The sequence below is a fragment of the Haliaeetus leucocephalus genome, unplaced genomic scaffold, assembly GCF_000737465.1.
Source record: "Haliaeetus leucocephalus isolate CR32 unplaced genomic scaffold, Haliaeetus_leucocephalus-4.0 Scaffold151, whole genome shotgun sequence".
In the NCBI taxonomy this organism is placed as follows: domain Eukaryota; kingdom Metazoa; phylum Chordata; class Aves; order Accipitriformes; family Accipitridae; genus Haliaeetus; species Haliaeetus leucocephalus.
This window is the reverse complement of record NW_010972587.1, coordinates 258960-271914: the sequence shown is the minus strand read 5'-3', so window position 1 is coordinate 271914 and position 12955 is coordinate 258960. Positions and strand designations below refer to the sequence as shown.

The following is a 12955-nucleotide window of genomic DNA, read 5'->3' as shown; positions in this document are numbered from 1 at the left end:
TGCGTTCCTGAAAAAAAGAATCTCTAGTAAAAAGAAAATACTTACCTCTACATTAGCTTTTTGTTGGTCTGAAAGAGCATTAAGCTGTAAAATAAATTTCAAGTGTTATTTTTTGTATAGTAACTCCTGTATTACTAACAGGAAAAGACAGGTTTGCTTTTAACAGCCATACAATCTGCAAGCCTTCTTTCTACTTAACACAAGATTTAACTCAATTCCTTCAGGTTTCCAAACAACAGTATAGAAATAGCATGAACACAGCCATTAAAGATACTGAATGCTAATAATTCAAAAAACCTATTTTGCAAGTCAGCTTGCACATAGTATGAGATTCATATATTCCCACCAAAAAAAAAAAATCAAAACTAAATCATATGTCAAAAAGTGATGTTAAATTGAAGCCAGACATATTTACTTGTTTCAAGATGTGAAGGTAGTCGTAACAAAAGCCAATGATATTAGATGAGATGTCGTCATCTTCGTGAATTAACAGTTGCAACATTAGGGCCACTTTTGCTTCAATAGCTTGCAGAGCATCTTGAGCACTCTTCATATCCCCATTTTTTATCAATTTAGTCCAACTAGCTATTAATGCTTGCCCCATCCCATTGACCAGCTTAGAAAATCTGGCCAGAAAATCCACATCATCTTCCTGCAAGACAAGACATCCGATTAAAAATACTAGCAGAGCTCATGTTTAAATGGCATGAGCTTATAGATTCTACTACCCATGTCTAGTACGTAGAAGTAGTAAAACCAACATTTATCTCCTAAATGGAAAGTTCAAGTGCCTGGTTTGTTTTCCCCAGGGAATGGAGAGAGAAAAACTAAAGCAATGCCAGATTTGGCTGTCCTCCATTATAGAACGGTAGCTTGCTTCATTTCTTCAGATTAGTTTGTTTCTCTTTTTACTTTATAGCAAGAAGCAGGTTCAAAATAAAAGCAGCAGCACATACCTACCATAAATTTTAGGCTGTATAAGAGGAAAATCTTTTTATGGGAAAACTTCAAAGAATTAACAGCTGTAGCTCACTTCAGAAATACTGATACCGAGTAACTTTCAGTACTGCCTGTAAGAGTGAGTTAATATTAAATATTTATGGCTTGCTTTTGCAGAAACACATTGATTAGAATTGAGAAATACCCCTCAGTCACCCCAGACAGATACTTTGCTCCCTGCCATAACTGTATATAAGCAGAAGAATAACAAGTCTTCCTCAGAAAGCCTCAGGTAAGATTTTGAGGAACACCTCCTGAACTGACGAATGCACGTTGTCAAATTTGTATTCTTACTAAAATGCAGAAAAAGGCTTCAAAATTAAGAGATAACTGCCTTGCAATCTAAGGACTACAGCTTCATAAGGACTGGTTCCTTTCTCCATGGCAGATAGCAAACAGCTGTTCCTTAAACACTGCAACTGCCAGGGAATGCGTGTTTTGTTAGTAGGTATATTTTTCCATCTTATCGATAAGAATTTCAAGCCTCATGTCTGATGGTGCAGACATGCAGAAGAGCATACATGCCCTGAAGAAAGCTCTTTCCCCTACCTAAGCATGCATAGCTGATCTAAAGTCTCACCCTAAAAAAAACTCTACCTTGGCTACAATATCTATTATGGAATCATTCAGAACAGAAGATTCAACAAGGCAACAAAACACAGAAGCAGCATTACAGTAAGCACAACAAGCTTTAGTAGAGGAACAGAGGAGTTACATAGTACCTTGCTTCTAAAACAAAAAACTCACGCTGAGGACAAACAAAATGCAGTGTTTTAAATGAACAAGGAATATTAATAACAAACTGTCCTTTTAAGTATGACAAAACCATGAGGAGTGTTTAGCTTTGATGCAGAAGCACAACTAATTCCCCCTAATCTGTGGACTTAGTTTTATAGTTTTCTGTTTATTTGCTTATTTAAGAACTGTTGGAAACCTATAACTCATTCCTGTTGTAAAAATCAATACACAAACCTGATCAATGCTGAAGAGGCCAGCAGACTGCAATACTTGACATAAAGATTCAACCAATTTTGTTTTATCAATTGGGTCCATTCCCTTATTTACAATTTCAAACAAACAATCACAAGCTTCTTCCCGGAGAACTTCCACAGACATGTGACCTAGCAGCATATTTATAAACCTTTAGAGGAAAAAAAAGTTTGTTTTTATATGTACACAGTAGCATCATATAGAAGCTTTATATTATTTGTGTGCATGTTTACAATGTTTTCGTTTTATAAGACAGTTTTAAACTCTATTATACTGACTAAACCCAGCATTTTATACATTTTAAGGAGAACCCAGCAAACTACGTAGTGTCTGTTTTGACCATTATATCGGCTTGGCTTGCAAAGCCCATCACTCTACTAAAAACCCAAAACCTCCAAATAATTATCTATAAAGTTCTTTTTCAAAGATGAGTTTCAATTCTGTTTCATAGAAATACAGTCAGCATGCTACCAAGCTTATTTTTGCAAACATATTCCATCAAAAACCCATTACCTTTCATTGGCTATCAGGCTCAAATCTATCCAGGATACATAAGCTCCAACGACTTCAAGGCACTGGCATGTCAACTCTGAGTTATTATATTGATAGTTTTGTAAGATTTGGTACCATGATTCCACCAAACTTGGAATGCACTGTTCCCTCATAGTATCTTTTAATAAGGTGTTCCTACGAGCCTCCTATCAATACAGAAAAAGAATAAATCAGTCTTGTCATAGATTAGCATCTTGTAAAATTAGGAGCATTTCTGTATCCACTACTAGACACCACTTGTCCTAGCAAGATAACTCAAATCAGAACCTCAAAGAGAGCACATTTTTTTTCTTGCAAGAAATAAAACCAAAATACCCTAGTTTTCGCTCTTTCTACCACAATGCCCAAACCCTGAAGAAAGGCAGACAAAGGGGAAAAGTCCTCTAGATCATTACATGGGTTTTTGATGTTAGGATTCCTTAAAACAGGCACTAGAAGAAGCTAACATTTTAAAATGAGTCAGTCTAACATTAAATTGGCTAACTCAGACCATTAGTTTTTGTTTGCTAGCTCTTCAAGCAAAAAATACATTAACTGAAAAGTATAAAATCATAAAAAGCATTAAACAACATATGGCTTTTGGATCTAAACCACCTAATGTCTCTAAGGCAGGGTTGCCATAGGAAAACAACATCATCTCTACTAGTCTTCTGCTCCAATTAAAGTAAGAGAACTTTTTTGAAATTTAAAACAAATGTTAATGCAAAATAACTTGCCTCTGATGTATGAACAACATCCCGGTCTACCAGCTCAGCATCAACAGCCATCAGGATTCTGAGGTACATATCCACACCTCGTGGATTAAGGTCAACTACTGATAGAATATCAAAAAAAAACTTGGGCCATTTTGTGAGATATTCAGTAACAAAAAGCAATGCAAAGACTTGCGCTGCTTTGTTGCGAATAAAAGTCTTCTCAGGCTGGGGATTCAGCATCTGGTAGAAACAAGATATTTTATTTGTACATTCTTACCAAATTAGAGAAGAATCATATATGCTTGTTGATCTCTGCATAGCAATTAATGTACTACCTCTCTTCCTGGCTGAGATCAATCAAAAGCCTTAAGCTTTCCAAGGATTTTGAAGAAAATTTAGCTAAATTGTAATGAAACAGGGGAAACATTCTTTTTGGGTGATACAGTCCTAAGCCTTTCATTCAGTGCTAAGACATTAAGTGTACTATTCAAAGACTAAAAGCTAATTTGGCAGTTTGGTGAAAGGAGTAAACAACTTCCAGAAAACAAGTTGCAGTCCTCTTGTAGCTAGTTTGTGCCTACATTAGGTGTTAGCTTTAAGAATACTAAAGGAAGTTTCTAAGTCTAAGCTCATCGGGGGGGGGGAAGAATCTGTCACTACCAATCTCTCTCTCTCCTTCCACTTTTCTATAAACTTCTAAATGGGACAGCTTGTCACAAAGAGAAATTAAAAGCAATTTAATCCATTTCACAATGATCTGTTCTTTTTCAAGTTGCATCATATTCCATTTCCTACTGTTAAGTTTTCTACAAACAAAGCAGCTATGTTAATTTTCAGTGCAGAACTGCAATGATAACTAGATAATGGCAGGTATAGGCCAAGACTTGTATCAGCCCACTTGATGGTTCTGCTGATTGCAAATTCTTGGGTCAACTGATACTACATGTTCAGCTACAGTAACTAATTCCACAAGAAAGAGTAGCCAATACTCTGCCATAGTATTAACAGAGGAGTGTTGCTGTTCATTCATAAACATCTGCTAGCATTCTAAGTAGACAGGAGTTAGGCCAGGAGGGTCTTAAAAACAGCATTACTGTTCCTCCTCCAGACACTCAGGAACATCAGGAATCTGGATTATATCTCTCTAAAGGGAAACTTTTAATACTCCGTATTTTACACACAACTGATTAAACCACAATCATTATCTGAAATAAGAGTTTTATATTTAGTAATATGTTCAAGCACAGACTTCTTTACAACATCTGATTTCAAGAATTTCTAATCAAGATTAGCATGTTAAAAGCTTTTAACCATCAGATACCATGTATCTTCAGAAAGCCATCTTTGAACTCAAATGACAGATTAAACATTTAGCCCACGCTCAAGGCATTATGTTAGCCCACTAATAAGCCTACTATGCAAGACCACTGTGAAGGGACATACTTACCTGTGCTTGCAGCCATGTTACGAGTGTTTCCCTAATTAGCTGCTGCTGGACTTCAGTAAGTTCAGAGTATCTGAAACAAAGCATAATGAGATCAAAATACAACTGCTTCATGACAAGTGCAACATTCAGTAAGGCAAAAACTCTTTTCATATTGCACATAATACTGCACATTAATATAAATGAAAGGTTCCCAGAAAACGAATTTACACAGCTAATTGTGTATTAAAATTTTTAATCAAAGACATAAAAATAAGGAAAAACATTTTGCCTATATTAATGGATTACATTTTGAGGCACTACTGGCTCCTATATTGGAGTAGGAGCTTGAAATTTTGCAGGAAGGCTGCTCTATCAGGGACAGGACTTACGACCCTCAAAAATACACATTTGACCATAAACCACTGGGAGAAGGAAGAGACATCTGTATATGCTCAAACTTGTTTACTACACACTGAAGACTGCCAACAGCGAGCACAAGGAAGTCCTTCACTGATCTGACCTACAGTACATTAATTATCAGACATATCAAAACTAAAAAAGCAAACAAGCAATTCTGCTTTATGTCATACATATAGTCTTGGCAAAATTTGACATTATACCCAGCCCACCTCAAATACTACCCACACAAGATGCTCCTTCCCAGGACCAGCTAAGCTCAGAACACTCTCCTTGCAATAGAACTAGCTATAGGTTTGGTACAGTCCTTAACAGGAATGACTGCTGAATGCAGCTCCAGTGTTCCTGTAACAAGTAACTACTCATTAAGGAGAAGAAAAAGCAACCCCACTGAAAACGCTCAAAGAAAATAAGAAGCAGGAAACCAAGAGAAAACATACTGCAGTAAACAGGCAACAGGAGTGGAACAAGCAGAGGAAGATGGACAATGAGGTAAAATCAGGTGAATAAAATCACAGAAAGTTAAGTCTTTCATTTTTGCTGTGATACATAATTGTGCAAATCAGTTGCAAAATACATCTTATTCCTATCTAAAGCTTAACCCACATGTTCAGTGTATTGCAACCAGTCACAATGATATTCCAAGAGGCAGACACCTCTGCCATGATGTTCAAGTCCAGACCAAAGGAGCCCAAAGTGTGAACAGAACATAGTTCCATGCAATGAAACTTACATTATTTCAAAGTATTTTCTCCTAAAATTATGATTCTATCAGAACACCACTCAGTGAAAAGACTACTTTCTCTTAACATCTCTGCCATGGTTATTGAATGAATAGGGCTTTGTCTGAAGGCCAGGGCTCTGTACTGAGCAAGGCTGCTGCTTGCAGGACTCTTTTCTGCAAAAACCAGTGAGAGTACAGAATAAGGCTTGAATCTCCAGAAAGGAATGGCTAAGTAAGTTTCGAGCAATCAGTGGTAATCGGGTCTGTGTTAGGCCATACACAGGTGTTAAAACTAGCTAGTAGAGCACACTGCTCAAAACTCAACTGCTGTTCAAAACCCAACTACTCCTCTCCCAGGAAAAGGTGAAGAAATGTAAGAAAGTCCTCTGGACCAGATTAAAGCCACCTCATCAACCACACCAAGATGACAGATACCATTTTAAGTTTCCTTGCAAGCAGAATAAAAAGGGAAAATTAAATGGATGTACATGGCTGGTGTTAAGAAAGATTACTCACTTGAACTTAATTTGATGTTCCAGAACTTGAAAGCAAAAGAACTTGATGTGATCATCACTAAAAAAGAAAAGAAAATTACTAGTGGCAATATGGTACACTTCTCTGGGAGGAAAAGATTCCTCAAGTATTACAACCAGGTCATCCCTTTGGTAAATCAAGAATTACTGTGCACCAGAGAAAAATGCTACAGCTATTACTTCAAAGCAAAAATGACAAATACTCAAGCAGTTCATTTGGTAAAAATGAGCAACTGTTAAACTAATACTTATGTTTGATATCACAATCCTTTTTTCTACAGCCACCAATTTGTTATGCTTTGATTTCAGTATTGAACATACAAAACTACAATACCTATTGTATCTTGCCTTCATAAAAATCTGTCAGGCTTCAGTAATACGTCTGGCTTCCATTAGCACACTAAGTGCAAGTTGTACACTGTGTCTTAAAGAGCAAGCTAAACACAAACTGAGGTATAGATTAGGAAGGGACATTTCACATGCTATATAATCTACATGATTTCTTAATCTTATCTAAAAATTGTAACAATCATAATGTATTTTGATAAAGATTATAAAACGCTGTTTTCAATCTTGTGTGGTTTTGTTAATTACTGCATACTCCTTTGGAGTCAGAAGTTTTGATAAATCATTTACAAAAAAGCATTCACTATAAGTCACTGCTGTTATTCAGGAGGCATACATCCCTCAGTTTCCTTCTAACCAGAATTATTCTGTGATATAGCAACAACCCAGTATTTGAGATCTAAATACACAACTTTGTGCAAAAATAGTGCTGACTACATACTCTTTGCGTCTTGAAAAATGGGATGGCCTACTCCATAGAATGGGACAAGAAACTACTACTGAGATTACTGCATATAAAGCCTGTAGTCTCACAATGGAAAATATTCAGCGCTCCTCCCCAAAAGATAGCACTAGAACTCATTCTTTTTCCCTGGAGTTCATAAAGCAGCAGTCTTTAGGCTACTAAATTAATATGGAATTTTATTTATACATCAGTCTTCCTTGAAAGGCATTATACAGAAGCCACAGATTAACTATGATTCTAAAAACAGTATGAAGACCATATCAACTTTCAGCAATTTAATTTGCCTGTTATGCTGTAGAGCTAAAACCAGACTCAAACATATGAAAATAAGCAATGATTCTTATCTACATTACCTGTATATACTCTGAGCTAATGCTTCTGCGCAGACTTGCCAAGCATCCTGAGATATCTTCAGCTGCTCAAAGTAGGCTAGTGCCTGCAAATATCCAAGTAAGTTTCATTTTAAAAAAGGAATAAACAAACCACACAGCAAGACATCTCATTCACACTTAAGACTCATATTTAAACAGCTCTCCTTCAAAAAACCAAACGGTATTTGGATACATCCAAGTATTTATGACTCCCTAATTACCATAACACAAGAGTGTTTCTTCAAATGCTAATATCATAGGTACACATTTCCACTTTACATTCAATAAAAAGATTTTTGTTACTTGAATATAAAAGTCATAGAATCAGAAATGTTGAGGTTAGAAGGGACCTCTGGAGACAGGGTTGACTAAAGAAAGTTGCTTAGGACCTTCCCATTTAGGTGGAAGTTCACATCCAAGTTAAAATTCCTTCCACAAATTCTAAAGAGAAAATAATTTAGATTTTTAATTGAAAACAACTCAGTATTTTTGTTGCACCACTTTGGCTGTATTCAACACCTCAAGCTCAAGAAACATTCAAACACTGATCACAACTGTCAGTTTATGAAGCCACCACAGAGACTGGAAAAAACTTCTACCAAACTCTAAATAACCAAGTTGCTTATCAGAACTTCTACGTAGATTAAGTTAACTGTTGTCAAAAGCTAAGTGCTTTAAGATTTAGTGTGGCCTGTTATACAAAACAGTAAAGTAGCTTTTGAAACAGAGATTAGATTAACAACATTATTTCAATTCTACGAATGCTTGTATTTCAAGGGAGTTTTTTGGCTGTTGGGTGGTTTTGGTTTTTTGCATTAGTTCATAATTGTTTCCATTCACCTAAGTAATTTCCCAAAGTAATTATTCAGTGAGTTAAAATAAGTTCTTAAACCAAGAATTCCCTTCCTGTAGACAATTTTCTTATACTGAACAGTTTTACTAGAAATGGTTTCATACTTCCTTTTATATGTTACATCTTACACGATTAGTGAAAAGGTAAATCACCTTTTACTATAAATATTTCAAAATTAGGCAGACTGCACAGTTAAAAGGTCAATAAATCTATAAGCTTCAAATTTTACAGTGATATTCTATTAACAGAACACTAAAGATTAGCTATATCCATCCTTTCAAAAAGGACAAATACCCAGAACCAACATATTTAACAGGCTGCTTAGCAGTACCAGGCTGCATTTTTAACTTGCTTATGCATTCCAGAATTTGAACACAAAACCAAGGTATTAACATCTTCATTTCTGAAAGATTTCACTGGAGGTTATCTTGTAGACAGTTGAATCAACTTGAAAATGAATCAGTAAGCATAAATATTTACTCATTAAATAGTTAGATAAATTGTAATGCCTTTTCACAGGAGCACCCCTCTTTTCTGAAGTAACTGTTACCCACTTACCATGACTACTTTCTTAACCTACTCTATGCTAATACAAACTTCACTGGAGTTAAAAACACACATTTCATTAAAAAGACACTAAAGGTAGGTAATCCATTCCAATAAAACAACACGTCTAAGAATTAAAAGGGCAATTGCAAGCAACTCATTCTGCTTTTCATTCTATGTGAACCTATGTATGGAGCTAAGCAACAAGTACAAAGATTTGAAAGGACCGAAAAAGTCAGAGCCCAGAAAAATAAATTCTATGCATGTTAATTGTAATTTCACAGAGTTGGTGACACGACCTTCCGCTTACATGCTTGCGACATAACTTTGTTTTGTACTTGTCACCATGAACCCTATGTATTGGTTAACAAAAAAAAAAAAGGGGCAAGCCCCCAATTCCCCACCCAAGAAAATACAAGACTTTTGCACCCCCAATTATTAGAGAGATAAGCAAGTTAATTACATACTCTTTGTCTGAAGTCCGCATCAGCATTTGGGTTTAGCCCTAAAAGGGCTTGTTCATCCATCTCTACTGCTATACTCTTTGTTTCCTACTCCTAACTGGTTTGCCCACTTCTTCTAAGGAGGAAACTACGATCATCTGCAAGTAGAGAAAGAGAAACTTTATTTGCTCAGCAGAACAACAAAAATTAAAAGCAGGACAGCAACAACCACAGAATTTTGCCCACAAACCTCAAACACATAGTATGTACTCCACCAAAACATGAATGTGTGTACTTCTGGTACGGATATCGGAATCCTAAGTCCTTTAATCAACTTTTAATAGTACTAAACTTCTTGCTGAATAAGGAGAACTTGAAGTGTCCGTATATTTCAGTTATCTTGAAAAGAGCTAATATAATCTTAATTAACAGAGAAATGGTATGACATGAACTATTCAACTGAAAGGCTTGAACTCAAATTTCAAGCATGCAGAGAAGGTTTCAGCAAGATATGAGATAAGCATAAATCTGCTACTTAAATGCTGGACAGCTGTATTTTTTTCCCCACCACAAACTTTGTAACTGCAAAAAAAAATCTCTAGTCATCTCTAATATTGTTAAGATGCTTCATAAACTCATTTATGAAGTATTTCCCCTAGGGAGGCAAAGCCATTAGAAGGTCTTTCTTCTAAAGCAAGCGCACACAAGAGAAATGTCTTAGAAATTAACCACAAAATACATCATACTGAGTTGTTAACAAAGTTTTCTGTTCCTACTAATGGGTGCTGATTTACCAGCAATGATTTTTATTTAGAAAATTTAGTGTAAAATTAACAAGCAAGCTAGACAAATGTTCTAAAGATGATGCGTCTGTACAGGCTGTTCTGCAATGCTCTGGTAAAACACAGGGAATTAAAAAAAATAAAAATCTTTGTCAAATACTAGGATGCTGTTAAACAGCAAGAGGGGACAAAATCCATCTATCCTTCAAAGACCCCCCCCCCCCCCCCCCCCCCCCCCAGTTAATTAGGCCTGAAATAAGGCCTTGTTACGTAAGTATGTAGGAGGTAGGGGAAGGGAAGATAGACAAGAGGAAGAGATGAAATACAAAGGAGCTGTGGTTTGAAGCTGCCTACACGCCTATAGGTAGAACTTCTGATTTCTTAGTATTGCGTGTCTTGTGCACGCTCTACTGTTCACCCTCCCCCACTGGAAGAAAGGTGGCACAGTGACAATTGACAGCAAGCATGCCTGAAAAGGAGCGCTCAAAATTTAACATGGTAAGACAGGTATTTCTATAAAACTCACTACAGAATACACTATAATAAAATGCATCATGAAAAGCAATTTAATAAGTAAAATTGAGTTCGTACCAAAAAAAAATTGCAGGTTGCAGCTGTATAGAAACCAGAAAATCTGGAACAAAGCGATGACTCGTGGCAAAACAAGCTTCACACACTGCCTTGCGACACAGAGCAATCCTGCTCAGGGTCAAAATCTTTAGGGATTAAAGTTGCTCTGCTGAGTCTTCTCCCTCTGCACCCCCGGCCCCCAGCTTGTTTTCCCCATAATCAATATCCAAAACAGCCAGATTAAAATAAAAGTAAAATGCTGCTGAAAAAGTTACTTTTTTTTTTTTTTTTTACAGCATCTTTCGATTAGGGTCTGGTCCAGAGTTATACAAGTAAAACTATTTCATATACAGCAGCATATTTTTGGCATATTTTCCTGCTGATATCACTACATTATCTGCCCAAAAGGTAGTAATCTTGTACACCTGTGTGACAAGTTTTGCTATTAAAAATAACCTCACTCAAACACATATTCTTTTCACTTGTTTAGCTAACAGCAATACCAACCAGTTCTACTAATTTTGTATATGCTACATAAGTATATTTAAAATTCCATCTTTTACCCTATATGCTTTTCTAAGAGTTTCAGCTTGACTAGCCAACTCTAGAAGACAAATAATTGAGATAGACTATTTGAATGAGCCTTTTGAGAAAGCTAACAAAATAGCTTCTCATGCTATATGGTTTTAGTTGAGCAGGTAGCTTTTCCACCACAAATCTATTTTACCAGCCAGTTACACTTCAAAAGCAAAATCAGAACTGCAATTTTAATACTACTTACAGTTTGCAAAATCCATTGCAAGATATACCCAGCTATAATGTCAAGTATGTCACTGAAGCAAGATTTATAAAAAATAATCAATAACATCAATAGTTAATATGCAGCTGTGTAGAAATTACTGTCTTATTTACTTAGAGATGCTTTTTTTGTTAAGCAGTCGCTATGTTGGGTGGCAAAGTGATCTTACTATAATTAGGAAGATGCAGTTCCTTAACAGTGAAGTCATACAGGTATACGTATCTCATCAGGATAGTTTATTCCCTTTCACATATTAAATACTTACAAATGCATTCGATAGCAGAGACTGCTTTCTTACAGGAAAGCGGGAAAAAAACGTAGTTACACTTTGAGTGGGGAAGATTGTCCAGTTTAACAACACTAACATGGTCAAAGGTGTGTAACTTGTGTCCAGATATGTCCTAACAATAAAAACATTCAGAGCATTTTAACTACAGATGCTAACCACGGGAACAATTAAAGAATACTTTGTTTGCAGCATTCGGTTTTGCTATTTACAAGATTGTGATAGCACACAGGGTGCCAGTGACAGGCTTCATTTTAATTCCCTCAAATCTTCTCTCTAATAAAACAAAGACAGTAAAAGATCACCTTTCACATTCTTTTTTGAGCTCTGTTTTGCTTGCTGCAAGTCTTGAGCATATTTACAGCCTCTTAGGCTATAGAGCCTTTACACTGACCTAACGTGGTTAAAACGAACAGCTGTGTAGTTGTAGCTACTTCGAGAACTTTTCAACTGGACTAGAAAGTTTTTCTCTCTGGAAGTGACACGTTAGGTCTTCATCTCAGGCACATCCTTACTGGCCAGGAACTCCCCGAGAGGAGCAAGGCCTTCTTGCCCCCCCCCCCCCCCGCCCCGACTTGGTCAAGAGCCCAGCCTGCCCTCGCTGCAGAGCCGACAACACTGCCTAGCTCAGCAGCTCAGCCGAGAAGGGGGATCTGGCGTTCGCACCCAGCGGCGAAGACACCGGGGCTGCAGCTTAACCCCTTCGGCCCCTTCCCGTGGCCGCTGCAGAGTGACAAAGCACTCCTCCCCCGGCGGGGAACCGCCGCACTGGGACACGCCGAGAGCAGCGGAATATGGAGGTGCAGGGGAGGTCCCTCCCCTCGCGTTGCAGTGCAAGAGCTCACGGTCACTTCCTTCCCCCACCGGAGCCATAACGCAGGACGGCGACCGAGGCAGCTCCCGCAGCACGCGAACAGAACCCCACCGCAAAGCTACAGCGTGCAAGAGAAGAATCCCGATGTTTTCGGCGGCCCCACGACCCCCCCCCCCCCCCACCCCAGCCGGCTCACGGAGGGACCGACCGACTGCGGCACCCCCCTGCTCCCCCAGCAGCGCGGCCGGGTGGGCGGGGGGGCCCGGGGCCCTCCCCCCCCCCCCGTTCTCCACAGCCTCACAGCTGCGGAGGAGGCGGCGCCGGGCTGCCTGGAACCGGCCGGG

The 12955-nt window shown here is 37.9% G+C and overlaps 1 protein-coding gene across 3 annotated transcripts in view; it reads right to left on the bottom strand.

Moving 5' to 3' along the window:
* Nucleotides 1-12955, bottom strand: part of XPOT (exportin, tRNA) — a 29171-nt gene that overhangs the window by 16008 nt on the left and 208 nt on the right. For 2 of the 3 annotated variants that reach the window (XM_010561713.1, XM_010561714.1), the window contains exons 2-10: nucleotides 9385-9518; nucleotides 7501-7583; nucleotides 6320-6376; nucleotides 4684-4753; nucleotides 3258-3476; nucleotides 2503-2687; nucleotides 1972-2140; nucleotides 416-652; nucleotides 46-84 (exon numbers count right to left, since the gene is read on the bottom strand). In XM_010561713.1, coding sequence (XP_010560015.1) covers nucleotides 46-84; nucleotides 416-652; nucleotides 1972-2140; nucleotides 2503-2687; nucleotides 3258-3476; nucleotides 4684-4753; nucleotides 6320-6376; nucleotides 7501-7583; nucleotides 9385-9444 — 1119 coding nt within the window. In that variant the 5' untranslated portion in view covers nucleotides 9445-9518. Of the gene's footprint in view, nucleotides 1-45; nucleotides 85-415; nucleotides 653-1971; nucleotides 2141-2502; nucleotides 2688-3257; nucleotides 3477-4683; nucleotides 4754-6319; nucleotides 6377-7500; nucleotides 7584-9384; nucleotides 9519-12955 lie in introns of those variants that run through there. The other variant, XM_010561715.1, reaches the window with a different exon arrangement.